We start from the raw sequence: 14821 nt of genomic DNA, 5'->3' as shown, positions 1-14821 counted from the left end.
AGGGCTACAGAATGATAAGCTGTAACATATTTTTTTAAGACAAAAAGATAAAACCCCAAACCTGCTGAACTGTTTGAACTGTTGAGAAAGGGAAACAATTTTTAATGCTTTTTGCAATTTACTTTGTATCATGTTGATATTTGCTGTAAAGAACATTCCTTAATGGAGTATTCTGTCACCCAGTTCTGGCTGTTACCCATTTTTTGAATTGTTCCACCTTCCTTTTCTCATAATTTAAACCTGTCTGTTTTTAAGCACTGGGATCTGTAGCTGGGATGAAGAAACATTTCTATATAAGTTTATTTTAAGGAAGAGCTAAAGTCTTTTAGTAAGGGAGTGAAAGAGTCGCTTTTTTTGAGATTTAAACATACAAGTTCTGAAGAACCTTTTGGTTTAGATCCCATGCATGATCTCAAATATATATTTTAAAGGTAACATGGGAAGCATTGGTAGTAGACAAGTCTATTGTAAAGGCAAAATTAATTTTCAGAAAATAATTATGTATTATTTTACTTCTTCTTAAGAGGCTCCTAACAAATGTATAAGCCTGTCACAATGTCAGGAGAGATTGAATGAGGGTATATGTGGAATCAGGGGGTCCAAATAATTTTGATACATAAATGCTAATAAGCATTTGCAAAGCTCTTGTGCCATTTTACTCTTGGTCTGGTTCTATTTTAAGCCTCTGTGTAGTGGTGATCTTCATCACTACTTGTCACTCTGTGCATATATATAGAGAGTTTAATTTTGGAAATTTTCACCTCTTTCCTCTGGCACAGTGTGGGGTATTTGGGGTTTGTTACACATAACTTAAAATATCCAGAAACATGTTGAAATATTCTGCAGACAGGAGCAAAATTAACTATTCTTGCCCTCTGAAGGAAAAGTTATTGGAAAAAATGGAAAAGTGATTCAGGAGATTGTAGACAAGTCTGGAGTCGTCAGGGTGAGAATTGAAGGAGACAACGAAAATAAGCTGCCCCGTGAAGATGTGAGTACTTTATTCTTTTTTTGCTATGATTAAGTTTTTATTTTTAAAACCAGTTTTTATTTCAAAACCTGTGGATGTAGAGAGCACTATTTTTAAGCTGGCATCTTGCAGTAAATTTTATATAAAGCAATTCAAGGAAGGTTTTTTGCTGCCGAAGTAAGACCTTTTTTTTAAATCTTTCTCCTGTGTGTACTTTAGCTGCATAACTAATTTGGGATTGATAGTGTTAATAGTGTCCACATATTTTAAATAGATGAGAACATAAGATAAAATCTTCTAAAGCTGCTTAATCTTGTAAAGTTGCTTTAATGAACCACTGGACACTTCTTGGTAAACTGCAGATACTTCTGCACAGCTACTATGATAAACACACAGAGCATGTGTTTCATGGGGGAATATAAACACTCTATGTCAGGTTACCTCAACTGCCAGAAGAGGTTGTTGGGAAAGCTGCACAGTCTGAAGCTGGAGTTAGTTGTCTTTGCAGCCCAAGACTCAGTTACTGTCTTTGTTCAGCTCTCTTTTGTAATTTAAACCAGATTTATTTTATATCATTTGAACAGAAAGCATTGTTTTAATGATGATGTTCTTCCTGATAAAACACTTTGATGCTTTGTTTCCGTAGGGAATGGTACCATTTGTATTTGTTGGTACTAAAGAAAGCATTGGGAACGTCCAAGTTCTCTTAGAATATCACATCGCGTATCTAAAGGTGAGTGTATCCAAAGGGAGAAAGGATCTGTAGAGGAAACTTGGGTTTGAGTAACAGAATTTTTAAGCAACAAAAATTCCTGGGTTTATAAATAAATATACACTGTACCTCTGTTTTGGGATTTTAAGGTTTGGTGCCTTGAACCCACCCCTTTGCCCATGGGTATGATGTGACTGTTCAAACACCTTGTCATGGTTACTTGGTGCTGTTGGGGTGAAAAGGATCAGACTGTAAAGAACAGTGGCTAAAGGGGCATTTGGGAAGTAACGCTCAATTTTTTGTCTCTGTTAAGTGTTCTGCTGTTCTAAGCTTAATGTTCTATTGAGGTAGGATGGAATTTTTAATAATAACACTAATGGTGTGGTATTAGAACAATATTCTGTTTAGAGTAGTTGGCTTTGTGGTGTTAACTGAAATAATGAATTAATTTGAATTGTGTTACTTTTTCAGTTTGCCCTTTTTTCTTTCTTTTTAATTTAACTAGAAAACATGGTGAAGTGTAGTTAAGGAAGGTACTGATGATCTTAAAACAGTCTTCCTGCATGGGGATTTAAGAGATAGGTTTTAGATTTCTCCCAAAACTCTTGAGATAGCACAGCTTGTACTTGAATTCTCCGATTTGCAGTCGCCTTCAAGGTGGTGTTAACTTTGCTACAGGGATGTTAGTTTTAGAGATGACTGGATGGGTGATGGTGTTTTGTGAGGGACATTTATCAGCAATGTTTTTTATTTCCTGTTATGTAGGAGGTAGAACAACTAAGACTGGAAAGGCTCCAGATCGATGAACAGTTGCGTCAGATTGGAATGGGCTTCAGACCTTCTTCTGCTCGAGTTCCTGAGAAGGAAAAGGGTTACACAACTGATGAGAGCACCCTCTCCTCAGTGCAAGGGTCCAGGTCCTACAGCGGGAGAGGGAGAGGCCGCAGAGGCCCCAATTACACATCTGGTTACGGTGAGTGTTTCGAGCATCTGTTGAGCAAGTCCTCAGGATAGTTTTGAAACCAAAACTGTCTCTTTGTGTTCAGCATAGTTGAGTGAATTCAGGCAAGCTTGAAAATTCAGGATGGCTGTTTCGTTTTGTACGTAGCTGAAACCACCTCATTAGGTTTACAGTCTTATTGAAGTTAAGTTTAAATTGAAAAAATGAGCAAACCAAACTCTAGGAAGGCCTTGTCCTTCAGTGTTAGTAGTTAATATCATACAAAGCTGGGAAAGAGAAGGAACTACAGATACTTTTCAGGAAACACAAATTAAAAAGGAATAAATCTGGAATTGGCATTATCTGTTTGAATTGAGGAAGAGAAAAAACACTTGTCTGTGATCATGCCCATCTTAGGAGCGTATTTTTGAAAAGTAAACCGAAGTGATTTGAAATGGAGGCAGCACAAAATCCCATGGGTTTTTTAATTCAGTCAGGAACTAACTGGAATTGTTTAAGATGAGGTGAGGTATTCTGATGCATTTCTGAATTAACAAGGCTCTGCTGCTGAGTTCCAGAGACGTGTGCACATCCCCAGCTTATCCAGCAGCAGCTTCCCAAATGGAGACACTGCATTTCAATGTAGACATGTTTCACAAAGAAACATGGGTGCTCCAGTGAACAGGGACATTATTTATTCAGTGCAGTTAATTACTCTCAATATCTACATGTAGCTCATTTTTGATAGAAAATGGACACCTTTTGGGTTTTACAGTCTTGTTCCTGGCTGTAGGTTCCTGGATGGAACCTACATGTTAGTCCTGTTGATTCTGATGATGATGTTTGTAAATATGTTTTTATTGTTTCCCAATGAACTGACTAAACTGTAATGAAAATTGTTCAGTTTGTTTATATGCACAGATTTTAATTTGAAAACTTAAATTATTTTTTTCCCCACAAAATGGCAAGACTCACATGTTAGAGCCATATGGGTCTAAGTCTCTTATTCCAGAATGGGTTAGTGGGGGGAGTTCCTGGATGGTTAAAATAAATGGGTGTTGAAATTTCAGGTAGTAAAAAGCTGTGTGGGTTTGATTTAGCTCGGAGAGGGCCGGGTATTACGGGATGCTATTTAATATAAACAGGGAAATTGTTCAGCATTACAACAGCCAGAAGGGGTTGCTTAGCAACAGCCATCGGCTATAAGGTGGCAAAGTTGTCCTTGGGAATTTCAGAGAAGTTGCCTAGAAACTGCACCAAATGCCTGCAGTGTGTAGACAAAGAGAGGAAACAGTGCTTAATCCTTGATTTATCTGTGTACAGAAATCACAGCTTTGGTAATCTTTCAGTCCTTGTTTCACATATTATTAAAAACAAACTTAGACTGAGAATCTTAGAAATTTAGATAACTTCTGCTCTATCTGTATTTTACATGTGCATGTATTTTTATATATGGGTATATATAAGTATAAAATTATATACTTGTGTAACTGTATATTAGTATTTTTCAATATCTATTTATGTATTTTTTTAAATAACATATATATATGTATTTATATATATAAAATATATATACCAGCCATGCTGGTTGGAATACTTTTGTGAGGATATGAAACCATAATATAATCCCAAAAGTCATTAATATCCATTTCTTTTCCTTTTTGTACAAGGTACAAACTCTGAGCTCTCCAATCCCTCCGAAACAGAATCTGAGAGAAAAGATGAACTTAGTGACTGGTCCTTGGCGGGAGAAGATGACAGGGAGAGCAGGCACCAACGTGACAACAGACGACGTCCTGGGGGACGAGGTCGCAGTGTGTCTGGAGGCCGTGGGCGTGGTGGACCTCGCGGTGGCAAGTCCTCCATTAGCTCTGGTACTGCCTTCCAAGTGGATTTTGAATTTAGATTTTGTTTCTGGCAGTATTCTGTAATCTCTTACTAACCCCTTATTGCTATACTCCATTTTTACATTATAATCTTAATACCTTGGGATTTCAGTGCAGCTGTGTGATAGTTTCGTGTCATACACTGTGTTGTTAGATTTTTGTTCATTTTCTGTTCATGGTGATCTTCATTTCCTTCCTCTACTGCTCACATGTAATAATATTATTAGCAAAGTTGATAAATTTTTGGCATGTTGCCTATGGCTGCCTTCGGAGTTAAGCTTATGTTTAGATACAGAATGAGAGTAGAAATCATAGACTGGAAGTTATATTTCATCAGAATCCGACTGTGCTAACATAACACTGCAGTAGTGTCAGAAGTACCACGCTGCCATGAAGGGAAAGGTGTTTTATGTGTTTAACAGTTTTGAGTAAAACTTCTCTAAATGTCACGTTGGAAATATTTGTGGTCAAATAATGCAAGAGCCCATTGTGGTGCCCCAGAATTGCTACTGTTGGGTTGGAGTCAGAGAGGAGCCAGGATGGAATCAAATACTGCAGTTCTGTGTGTTACACCTTTTCCTAAGGTTGCTCTGTAGTTTGAAACTTTCAGACACAGATGTAAGTCAACCTGGAAATGAAGTTACACGTTACTACAGTATCTTAGATGGAAACTTTCTGTTTGTTTAGTGCTTAAAGATCCAGACAGCAACCCTTACAGCTTGCTGGATAACACAGAGTCAGACCAGACCGTGGACACCGATGCCAGCGAGTCCCACCACAGCAGTAACCGCCGCAGGAGGTCACGCCGGCGAAGGACTGATGAAGATGCTGTTCTTATGGATGGAATGACAGAGTCTGATACAGCTTCTGTTAATGAGAATGGTTTAGGTATGTAAATGGTTGGATGATCATCCCAGAGCAGGCTAAGAAAAAGCGTGTTGTCCCTGTAAGTGTAGTGAAGCCCTTGTTTGTTTTTGTTAGTGATGAATTGTTGTTCTGTTCAAGGTTGCTGTCTGATTAAAGAAAGACTCCCTCCGTGGCTGTGCCACGGAATCTCCTGTTTACTGAGCTCCACTAGCCTTTTCATGTGCCTTTTTTTGTAAAAACTGTCTGATGGAGACACCAAAGACTTGATTTGTTGTTTCCCATTGGTACTGCTGCTTTGATAGAAACAGTACTGTCAGATCACCGTTCTGTTTTGTCCTTGGAAACCTCAGTCTCAGTGTGGGAAAGCTACTTAAGTAGTTGTTAATTTGTCTCTGCCCAGATTCTGCTTAAGTACTTTCCCTCAGTAAATTCTCTTGATACTCACTGGGACAAGACTATAATCTGTTGCTTAATGTAGAAAAAACACCTGGGTTATGTTGATAAAATTTGACGTATGGTTACTTACTTAATAAATGAAACCTGAGGTCATTAAGCACATGCCTAAATGTTTTAATGAACCAAGAACAAAAAGTAAAATCTAGTTTTTGTGTTACTGTGTATGCTTTCAGTATAAAATTTTCTTTTAGCTTTTCTGTCTTATTTAGTCTCTGTCTTTAACAGAAGCAATTTTAAATGCCCCATGCTGAAACTGCTGAAGAATTTATTTATTTTATGATCAGAAATAGTTCATTATAAACTTTGCAATTGCAGATGATAGTGACAAAAAACCCCAGCGACGCAATCGTAGCCGCAGGCGTCGCTTCAGGGGTCAGGCAGAAGATAGACAGCCAGGTAATTCGAGTGGAGCTGTGGGTAATCTCAGGTCAAAAGCATGAGAGAATGTTGTGTCTGCTGTTTTACATAGAGCTGCATAATATCAAAAGGTTACTCAATAACTAATAAGACTACTAGACAAAGATGAAAGACATCCCTTCTACTAGGAGAACTTCTAAAATCTGTCTAATGAAACTAATCGATGTCTAACTTTTTGCTTGGACATACGAGTTGTGCTTCTGATCCAGCTCTCACTGAAGTCAATGGCCAAAGTGCTGTTGAGTTCCGTGGTCCAGGATCAGACAAACATGAAGGTTCATGGTCTGCACTCACCTGCATCTGTGCGCTTGCACTGACTGGGACACAACCTTTTCAGCACCGGCTGAGCAGCAGCGTTGGAGGGGCAGGATGTGGGTCCTGGCAGAGCTCTGTGAGGGAACTCGCATGGGATTTGCCAGCCCCACACCTGCGTCACACTGCTGCTGTCAGTCCTTGGCTGTTGGGAATAGTTTAAGTCATCTGCAAATTGAGGGTGGGAAGGAGGAGGAATTTAAGTGAAATTGCATGTTTCCAATTTTTTGTTGTGGCTTGTTGCATTTCTTTTGTGTGTACTAACACTTGAAATGTTAAAGGTGAACTGGCTAATTTTCAATATAATGCCCTGTTTAGAAAATGCTTGTACATACATGGCGCAGGGTAGTAACAGAAGGTCTTCTAGTTTGACAGGTTCAAAATTTCACTCATATTTGTCTTCCTTATATCTGTGGTGCTCATGCAACATTTGATTAAGAAGAAAAAAGTTGTTTCATTATGCCAACTAAAACTTGGGGGAAGGAAAAAACCAAACACCACGCCCTCTTAGAAAAACTCAAACCCACCCAATACTTCTCAACATTCCAGTTTTGTAACAGTGATATGAGTTTATAAAGGGGCAGAAAAAGTAAAAATGGATTTCAGCTTTTACTTCTAAGAAACTGATTTCAGCCAGTGACATAAAGGGATGTTAGGCATTTCTACAAAACCACAGGAATTCTTTTAAATCTAAGTATTCTAAGAACAAAACAAAGTTTCGCAGAAAAGATTCCTCAGTTTTTTCCTGTTGATGTCGTTGTTCAAGATACAGTTTTCAGTTTGCATAATAAATACTTAAGGTACAACACTAGGAGCATTGGTTGGTAGTTATACTGTCTTTGTTAGAAATGCTCTAATTTAATCTCTTCATAAATACCTAGTAAATATATAGTGAGTGAAGACAGAAGCAACTCTTCCCTTCCTGCCCCCCCCCAGTGCCAACCACTGTACTTCACTCATTTAGTTGTATTTTTTGATTTACATTGCTATATGTTACGGGTCCTTATATGTAGATGAATATGTGCAGGAAATATGCTTCCTCTTTGCATTAGAGGAGTTGGGTACAGAACCTCATTTTAAATAAAAAAATTCTTGTGCAGAAACTCTAGATAATCTGGAAGGACCCAGTTGTAAGAAGTCCAATTACTGTAACAGGAAATTCATGTGTTATACTTCCCAGTCTGATTTGCGTTTCATGCACAGTCATTCCTAAATCCAGAAAAATAGTTCACCTGAATGCATGATACACTAAATATAATTGACTGTACAGTTCAATAGGTAATGCTTGCCAACCTTAATGTGCTTTACCTCATCAGATCCACAAGTGTATATTTAAATTTGCAGTACTCTGTATTCTAAAAATAGAATTGACTCTTGGTGTGGTTACAAGAGGGCAGGATCAGACAAAACCAGGCTACAGGAACATGTGCTGAGGTGGTAAGAAGAAAAGAGGTCAGAGAAGCCCTGGCCGGCACCCAGTAAGTGCAGCCGTCCCTGCACCGGCACAGACACGGCTGTGCCGCTCCTGAGCAGGGCTGGCTCAGGCAGCACCGCCCATGTCCACACCCCCCACCACTGTCCCACCCCCGCCCCGAGCCAGGGAACAGCGCTGATGGTGTTCCCAGGACCTCGAGGAGGGCGAGTTCTCTCGCCAGTCGCTTCATGGCATAACAAAGATTTGAATTCCGCGTCATTGTAAGTGATACCACATTCTGAACCTCCCCCAGTTCTGGGCACAATTTAACTTGCCTTCATTTTATTGCTGTGAAATTCTTCACTACTCAAGCTATTGACAAACGCAGTTTGTAGTTCAAAGAGCCTGCAGCCTGATCTCTTCAAACTTAGTATGGAAAGCCCTTCTTTTCCAATCAAATTTGCAATTGGACCAAAATATTAAGAATCCACCTTCAGATCATCACATTACCACTGATTTTAGTGCAAATTGTATTTAATAACAGAAACAAATTGATTCTTGCTGTGTGGTTGATAACCTGTAAGTGTGAAGGCCTTTTGTGAGATGTCTCCCAGTTAGAGCGTAACTTGTGCAGAAAAGACATGAAGGTTCATGCTGAATTGACTGCTGATGTGAGCATCACTGTGATTTTTTTCCTTGAACAGTAACAGTAGCTGATTATATATCACGAGCTGAATCTCAAAGTAGACAGAGAAACCCTCCAAAGGAGACACTAGCCAAAACCAAGAAAGAAACGGTAAGACTTTTTAATGTGCATTTCCTTTTTTTTTTTTTCCCTTGCAGCAGAACACTAAAGGAATGAAGGCTTCAGTTAGCTTCCCCTCATTTGGCTACAAGTACATTTGAGTTCAAGAATAAAGCATTAAAAGCAAAATGGCCCAGAGTAAACAGAACTGACAGTGACTTGTAGACTGTCATTGCAGACTTTAGGAACCAGAGTAATGCTGAAATTAATTCTGTACACATTTTAAAATACTACACTTAATAATGTTGCATTATGTCATAAAATGTGAAAACTGTCTCTAGTGAGTCTTGAGAACTAATCCTTAGGGATACAGGATATTAGGTGGCATTTTCAGTAAACTATTTTAGAAGGAGTTAATTTTACAGAGATTGTATATTTGAGGTATTTTCTCCTTAAGGGATCAGAGTGGCATTACATATCTGGAAAAATAATCAGAACTGAATAAATCAGAATTTATTTCTAAAGTAACAGTGAACGTATTGCCACAAGTCATGTTTGAGATCAGCAAAACAAGAAAGATCCGTTAACAAAATCTAATCTTGCTGTACAGACTTTGAAAGGGGTGTGAAACTCAGGTTTTCAGTTGACTCCTTCATGGGCTTAGACAAATAAATAAGGCACTCTGGGTGTGCTGGGGACGAGCGGTCCCAGGGTTACCTTGGCGTGATTTCCGTGGAAGTGTCTGATACAGAAGTGTCCTATAAATGACAAGGTAAGTAATAGGATGCTCTAAGTAACAGAATACAGGCACAAGAGGTGTTTCCTCTTGCAGAGCTGCTGTGTGAGCCAGAGGGAAATTGAGATTACACTCTGTATTGTTATGGAATTCTTGTATTACCCTGTTCTTGTTTTTGCAAGGCAAAAGACGCAATTGACGAAAACAGCCCTTCTGAAAAGGCAGTGAATGGTCCTGCCACCACTTCTGGGGATGAGCCTTCTAAACTACAGCACAGCCCTGATGAAAAGAAAGTCACTGTTCAAGAGGATGGAAATAATCAGGAAGAAGCAGTGCTGAATGGTGTTTCATAAACTGAAGTTCCTAGTTTACAGTTCTTTTACATTACATTTAAAATAGTGCTTGTATAAGCTTGCCAAAGATAGAATATGGATCGCCAGTCTTGACACCGCACTTTCAGTTCCTCCATTTTGGAATACAGAAAGGGGAGGGATCCTGAAGAAATCATATGTTAAACATACTTTGACACCTACTGTGTTATAAATATATCATCAGATGTGCCTTGAGATAGTATATGTAACATTTAAATAAACAAAATTGCTGGCTATAGGAAATGTTATTTTGTTTTCAAAATACGGCAAAGATGTGAGGGGGATCCCTAACATAATACTCTTTATGAAAGCATTAGCTGCTTTTGTTACATTTTTAATAATATGCAACCACTTCTTCACCTGAGGAATACTAGAAAGAAATGCAGTCTAAAATATTTTGCACTGAAATGTAATTTCTCCATTAGTTTAGTCTGGAAACTGGTCTGTTTTAATACATGTTTTTTAAATGCTGTATGTAGAGGAAAAATCTGCAGACCACTGGAATACATTTGTTAAATTCTCATAATCTGCAGGGATACTGGGTGACATTGGCAGTGACTGTTCTACATTGAGGCTTTGTTTGGTTTATTTATTAAACTGTACAGTATTTAAAAATCAAACATAGCTTTAGTTAACACTAAGCTGAATTAGTCATGTCCATTAAGACATAACCTGAACTACTGAAAAGATCAATTTCCAGAAAGTTTATTCTGTATAAACTACATATGTTAGTCCTTAGTAGAGTATTTTTATTTTTGTTTTGGTTGTTTGATGTGCAATATGTTTTTTTTGTATGCTGGTAGTAAAAGAAAATAAACTTTGATCTTCCATCTGTTGACTGTTTCTATCAGAAATTTAAATTACTATTGACTTTAAGGTTTTCAAGCTGTAACTAACAATTGAAACTTACTTGTGAAGCAGCTTGAACCTTTAACTCTTACGAAAGTTTCTGATGTGCTTATCTTCCTTTCTTTAAGGTGACTATGTCAAACATCAGTTAACAAGTCTAAAACCAAACTCCTTATCTTGGAGAATCACTAACCTGACTAACATATATAGGAATTAATGCATATGTAGTTTTTGACTGAGAAGTTAAAGCATGACACACCCACGCATCTTTTCAGGCACATGAGCCAGAGCAATGAAACACAAAACAGGTACAGAAAAACATCTGGGTAGGAAGGAGCTGTTGCAAGAAGTCACAGCAGAGGGTAGTGCTGAAGTTGTGCTGACTTAAATGAAAAAAATTGTCTTACCTGATTTTTTCAGAAGTGAATAGGGACAAAAGATGAGTGTTCTGAACCACCTGTCCCTTCAGCTGCTCTGCCTGATACAGCTACAGCAGAGCTGTCCCAACGAGGCCGGGGTGCGTGTGTCAGTTCAGGAGATGTGCAGTTTGTAATATGACTTTAGTATTGGACACCCATCCACAGTGTTTCCTCCTGGAGAACACACACAGTTAAATTTTAACTCTGAAGTGTGCTCAAGTATCTCTGCTGATCAGGCAGGCACAGGACTGGAGAAAATTAAAAAAACGTGGCAGGGAAAAAAAAAAGATCTAGCTATGCTTAAGAAGTAAGTAGTAGTTGGCAGGAAAAAACTTTAAGTACAGAAACATTCTGCATATGGCTTGGAATGTGCAGACTGACTGCACGGCACTGTTCCAGCTGTCCTTCACCCTGCTTTAAATTCTGTGGCAAAGAAGAGTTATTCCCCCTTTCTGTAGGTTCTAAAGGTTACCTATTTGATCCTCTCTCCTGAAGGCACAGAACTCTTCCTAACTGTTGTGGTAATCCTTCCTAAACGGCCTAGAACTAGTCCACAGCAGGCAGCACTCACACAGAGGATGTGAGATGCTTCCAGCAGCATTCCCAAGTCCAGGTTCTGCGAAATGAAAGCTCTCAAGATTATGAATGGTGGATGTTAACTCCCACAGGTGCTGTGTGGCGGTTTTCTGTAGTTCCAGAAACACTGGGAAGATTCTTGGAATACGACAGAGCTCCTTGGCCCCAGCTGGGATCCTCACAAGGACAACTGCTGGCGGGCGTGAGGCTTCACCCAGCACAAATCCAGCTCACATGTCTACATAAAGAGTTCCTGTTTCCTAATCCCTATAAATGCAAACCTTATGATGTGAGTTCTAGCTTTGTAGTATATGATAATGCATAAAACTACAGTACTTCTACTAAAAATATGGAATTTATTAAATGCTATAAAATCCATCAAAACCTGAAAGTTACTAAAAAAATCTGAGACATTCCAGACTCATCAGTAACACTTAAGAAACTCAATCGAACCTTGTTTTTCACAAGGCAAAGACAAGGGAGTACATTTTTTCCTGAACTTTATTTCTTCAGTCAGAGACAACCACATATCTGTCCCAGCTATTCCAATCAAAAAATCCTCTTGGTTTTTTCCACCCCCTCCCCATACTGGTTCACTGTGCTAACTTTGGCAGATGGAAGAGCAGCAGCACTTTAAACACAACTAGTTTAACAGAAATTAGGCAAGAGCATGTAAGTCTGCCTGGTAACATGCACTGCTCACACCAAGTTATTGCTCTCTACACTGAAAATATTTCTGAGTGGCAGATTGTGCTGTTTAATAAAGAACAGCTATGAAAAAACTTTTAAGCCTGACTCCCTCACACATTTCCCAAAAAAAGTGACTGAGTAGGGAGGGAAGCAGCTCCCTGGATTTGTATTTCCAGCTTCATTTATACAGAGTCAAAGACTGACATTAGAACTTTTCTTAAGCCGTTTATCAAAAATAATCATTTACAGGGACAAAACCTCTGATAGATTTTTGTCATTTTTTAGCTTGGTCTTCCAGTAGATCTTTAGCTTCATTGATTTTGGCTGCTACATATGGAGAGCCACCTAGAAAAAAAGAGAACCTCACGTCAGATGAAAAGAACCCCCACATTTTTTTCTGTGTTGTTAATAATGCCACAGTACACAGGAAAAAAAAGTGAGGATGGTCTGAGAGTTCTGGCAGTTAAAGAACAAACTGGTTCTGACTGAAGCACACAGTCACTGCAGGAGCTCAGTGTCACACGCTTCCTGTTAGGTTGTTTTTAGTTTACTGGAGTGGTTTTTATTTCCAGTTTTATCAGTCGTAAATGAATTGGTCACTAATGACTTATCACAGTCTGTGATGAATACAGAAGTGTTGAACTAACGTCTGCAGATAACCCTCCCCCTCCTTCAAGGCCACCACACAAACTGCTGCTGTACCAAGGGACTGGTTCAGCTTTTAAACACGGCAAACAAATGACTTAGGGAGACACTGAAACAGAATTCACAGTGCAAATGCACCAAAACTGTAAAGTCCATAAGATGCAACAACCATGTTTCTAGCATATATACCCTTTAATTGTACTGTAATTACTGTATTTACTTGAAGAAGCTTAGTTTGTTTAGGTAATGTAAAACATGAAATGCTCAGCAGTCTCCGGATAGCTATTTTTAGGTTCTCTATATATTCAGCAAAGTTAATTTTGAAGTTAACTTCTGCTCAATATTATCTATGAAAGGCATATCGCAAGGAGATTTTGGTGCATAAAAGCAATTAATTCAACAGTCACTTTAAAGGAAGCCATTTTACCTTTTAAGCAACGATTAAGAAGGTGAATGCCGAGCACCAGCACATGACTCTGACTCACAGAACAGAAATTAGAACAGGTAGAGATGCCTCGAGTTACTAACTCTGAGCACAACTCGATTCTGAGATCTCAAAGTACCACAAACAGGAATATTCCATAGTTTAATGTCTTCAGCAGCTGCAGAAGGCTCAACACTTGCCATTTATGGTGAACTCCCAAGGCACTCCCATGAACTCAAACTCATATACTTGTGGTATATGAAGTGCACAAGTATACTCTGGGCTTTCACCTAAAATTAAGGCGATTTCAAGTCTCATTTTAACAAATCCTATTTCTAATCTTATATTCACAGGAGACTGAGCAAGTAACAAACCAACCTGCTGAATCTGTCTGCTTGCTTTTAAAACATTCACACAAAAATATGCTCCAAACCCACATGAGGTAAGGCACTCTAAAATTTGTTTTCAGTTTTCTGTATTTTTTTTTTAATAGCTGGGGTAGTCACTTCTTCCTACACAGTTCCATTAATCTGTGTTAAAAACATGTATTAATTAATCAACATGACTTAATTTCCTTACCTTTATCTGGATGATTCAGAAGCATGATCCGTCTATGAGCTTCCCTAATTTTACTTCTGTTGGCTGTAGGGCTTTAAAAGAGAGAGAAAAACTGATTTAAGAGACGCTCATGAGATTCCCTCATATTTTCAATAGCTGAGAATAAGTGAGTACTCTGTCTTATCCATAAACTCTGTGGCTAACTTCTTTGTTTTTCTTTCCCTACTCTTCATCTGTAGTGTGTAAATCCTGGAGAGAGTTTCTAAGGTTTTTCCAAAACACTATGCTGAAAAAGACATGTTAAAGCAGTCTAACAGGGTGGGAGTCATCCACGTGGTTGCAAAGACACAGAACTACGCTGCAATGTTTTTACTGGGAAAACTTCCTTAGAGGCTGGAGGAAAAAAATAATTTGCTCTTGATTTATAAAAAATAAGAACACAAAAAAACCCCCAAACAACAAACTTCTCAGCTGGAAGCTTCCTTCAAACAGAAATGGTTCTTATTCGGTAGGATTTGTGCATTTGGCCTGAAGTGTTTTGGCAGGGATTGGCCACCATACTCAAATCTGTAATGTTTTAGAAGTGATACAGATACAAGAAGTGGGTCTGCAGCACCCACACACTGCATCCATCTGAAATTCCCCAGCAGTGACAGGAACCACAGCAAACAACACAACTGTGTTCCCCATGCTGAGTGAACCCCAAGGAACCTGTATTTTGCATGTGCTAGGGAACTGCAGATGTCTGGAAGTCCAGAGGAAATTACCTTCAACCACGCTCAAGTGCTGTGCTGGTTTAAAAGTTAACCAGCAAGGCAAAATGAACTCAATTCA

General features: G+C 38.7%; 2 protein-coding genes across 4 annotated transcripts in view; one reads left to right on the top strand and one right to left on the bottom strand.

Moving 5' to 3' along the window:
- The window catches only part of FXR1 (FMR1 autosomal homolog 1), a 34239-nt gene extending 23578 nt beyond the window's left edge, over nt 1-10661 (top strand). The window contains exons 10-17 of one of the 2 annotated variants that reach the window (XM_027685892.1): nt 882-991; nt 1617-1703; nt 2448-2655; nt 4293-4496; nt 5196-5396; nt 6147-6227; nt 8679-8770; nt 9638-10661. In XM_027685892.1, coding sequence (XP_027541693.1) covers nt 882-991; nt 1617-1703; nt 2448-2655; nt 4293-4496; nt 5196-5396; nt 6147-6227; nt 8679-8770; nt 9638-9808 — 1154 coding nt within the window. In that variant the 3' untranslated portion in view covers nt 9809-10661. The remainder of the gene's footprint in view (nt 1-881; nt 992-1616; nt 1704-2447; nt 2656-4292; nt 4497-5195; nt 5397-6146; nt 6228-8678; nt 8771-9637) is intronic. The other variant, XM_027685893.1, reaches the window with a different exon arrangement.
- Nucleotides 10662-12153: 1492 nt separating this feature from the next.
- The window catches only part of DNAJC19 (DnaJ heat shock protein family (Hsp40) member C19), a 4564-nt gene continuing 1896 nt past the window's right edge, over nt 12154-14821 (bottom strand). The window contains exons 5-6 of one of the 2 annotated variants that reach the window (XM_027685894.1): nt 14009-14079; nt 12154-12705 (exon numbers count right to left, since the gene is read on the bottom strand). In XM_027685894.1, coding sequence (XP_027541695.1) covers nt 12635-12705; nt 14009-14079 — 142 coding nt within the window. In that variant the 3' untranslated portion in view covers nt 12154-12634. The remainder of the gene's footprint in view (nt 12706-14008; nt 14080-14821) is intronic. The other variant, XM_027685895.1, reaches the window with a different exon arrangement.

This window comes from Neopelma chrysocephalum, unplaced genomic scaffold, assembly GCF_003984885.1.
Source record: "Neopelma chrysocephalum unplaced genomic scaffold, ASM398488v2 Primary Assembly neopelma1_69, whole genome shotgun sequence".
Taxonomy (NCBI): domain Eukaryota; kingdom Metazoa; phylum Chordata; class Aves; order Passeriformes; family Pipridae; genus Neopelma; species Neopelma chrysocephalum.
This window is presented reverse-complemented; position numbering and strand designations above follow the sequence as displayed.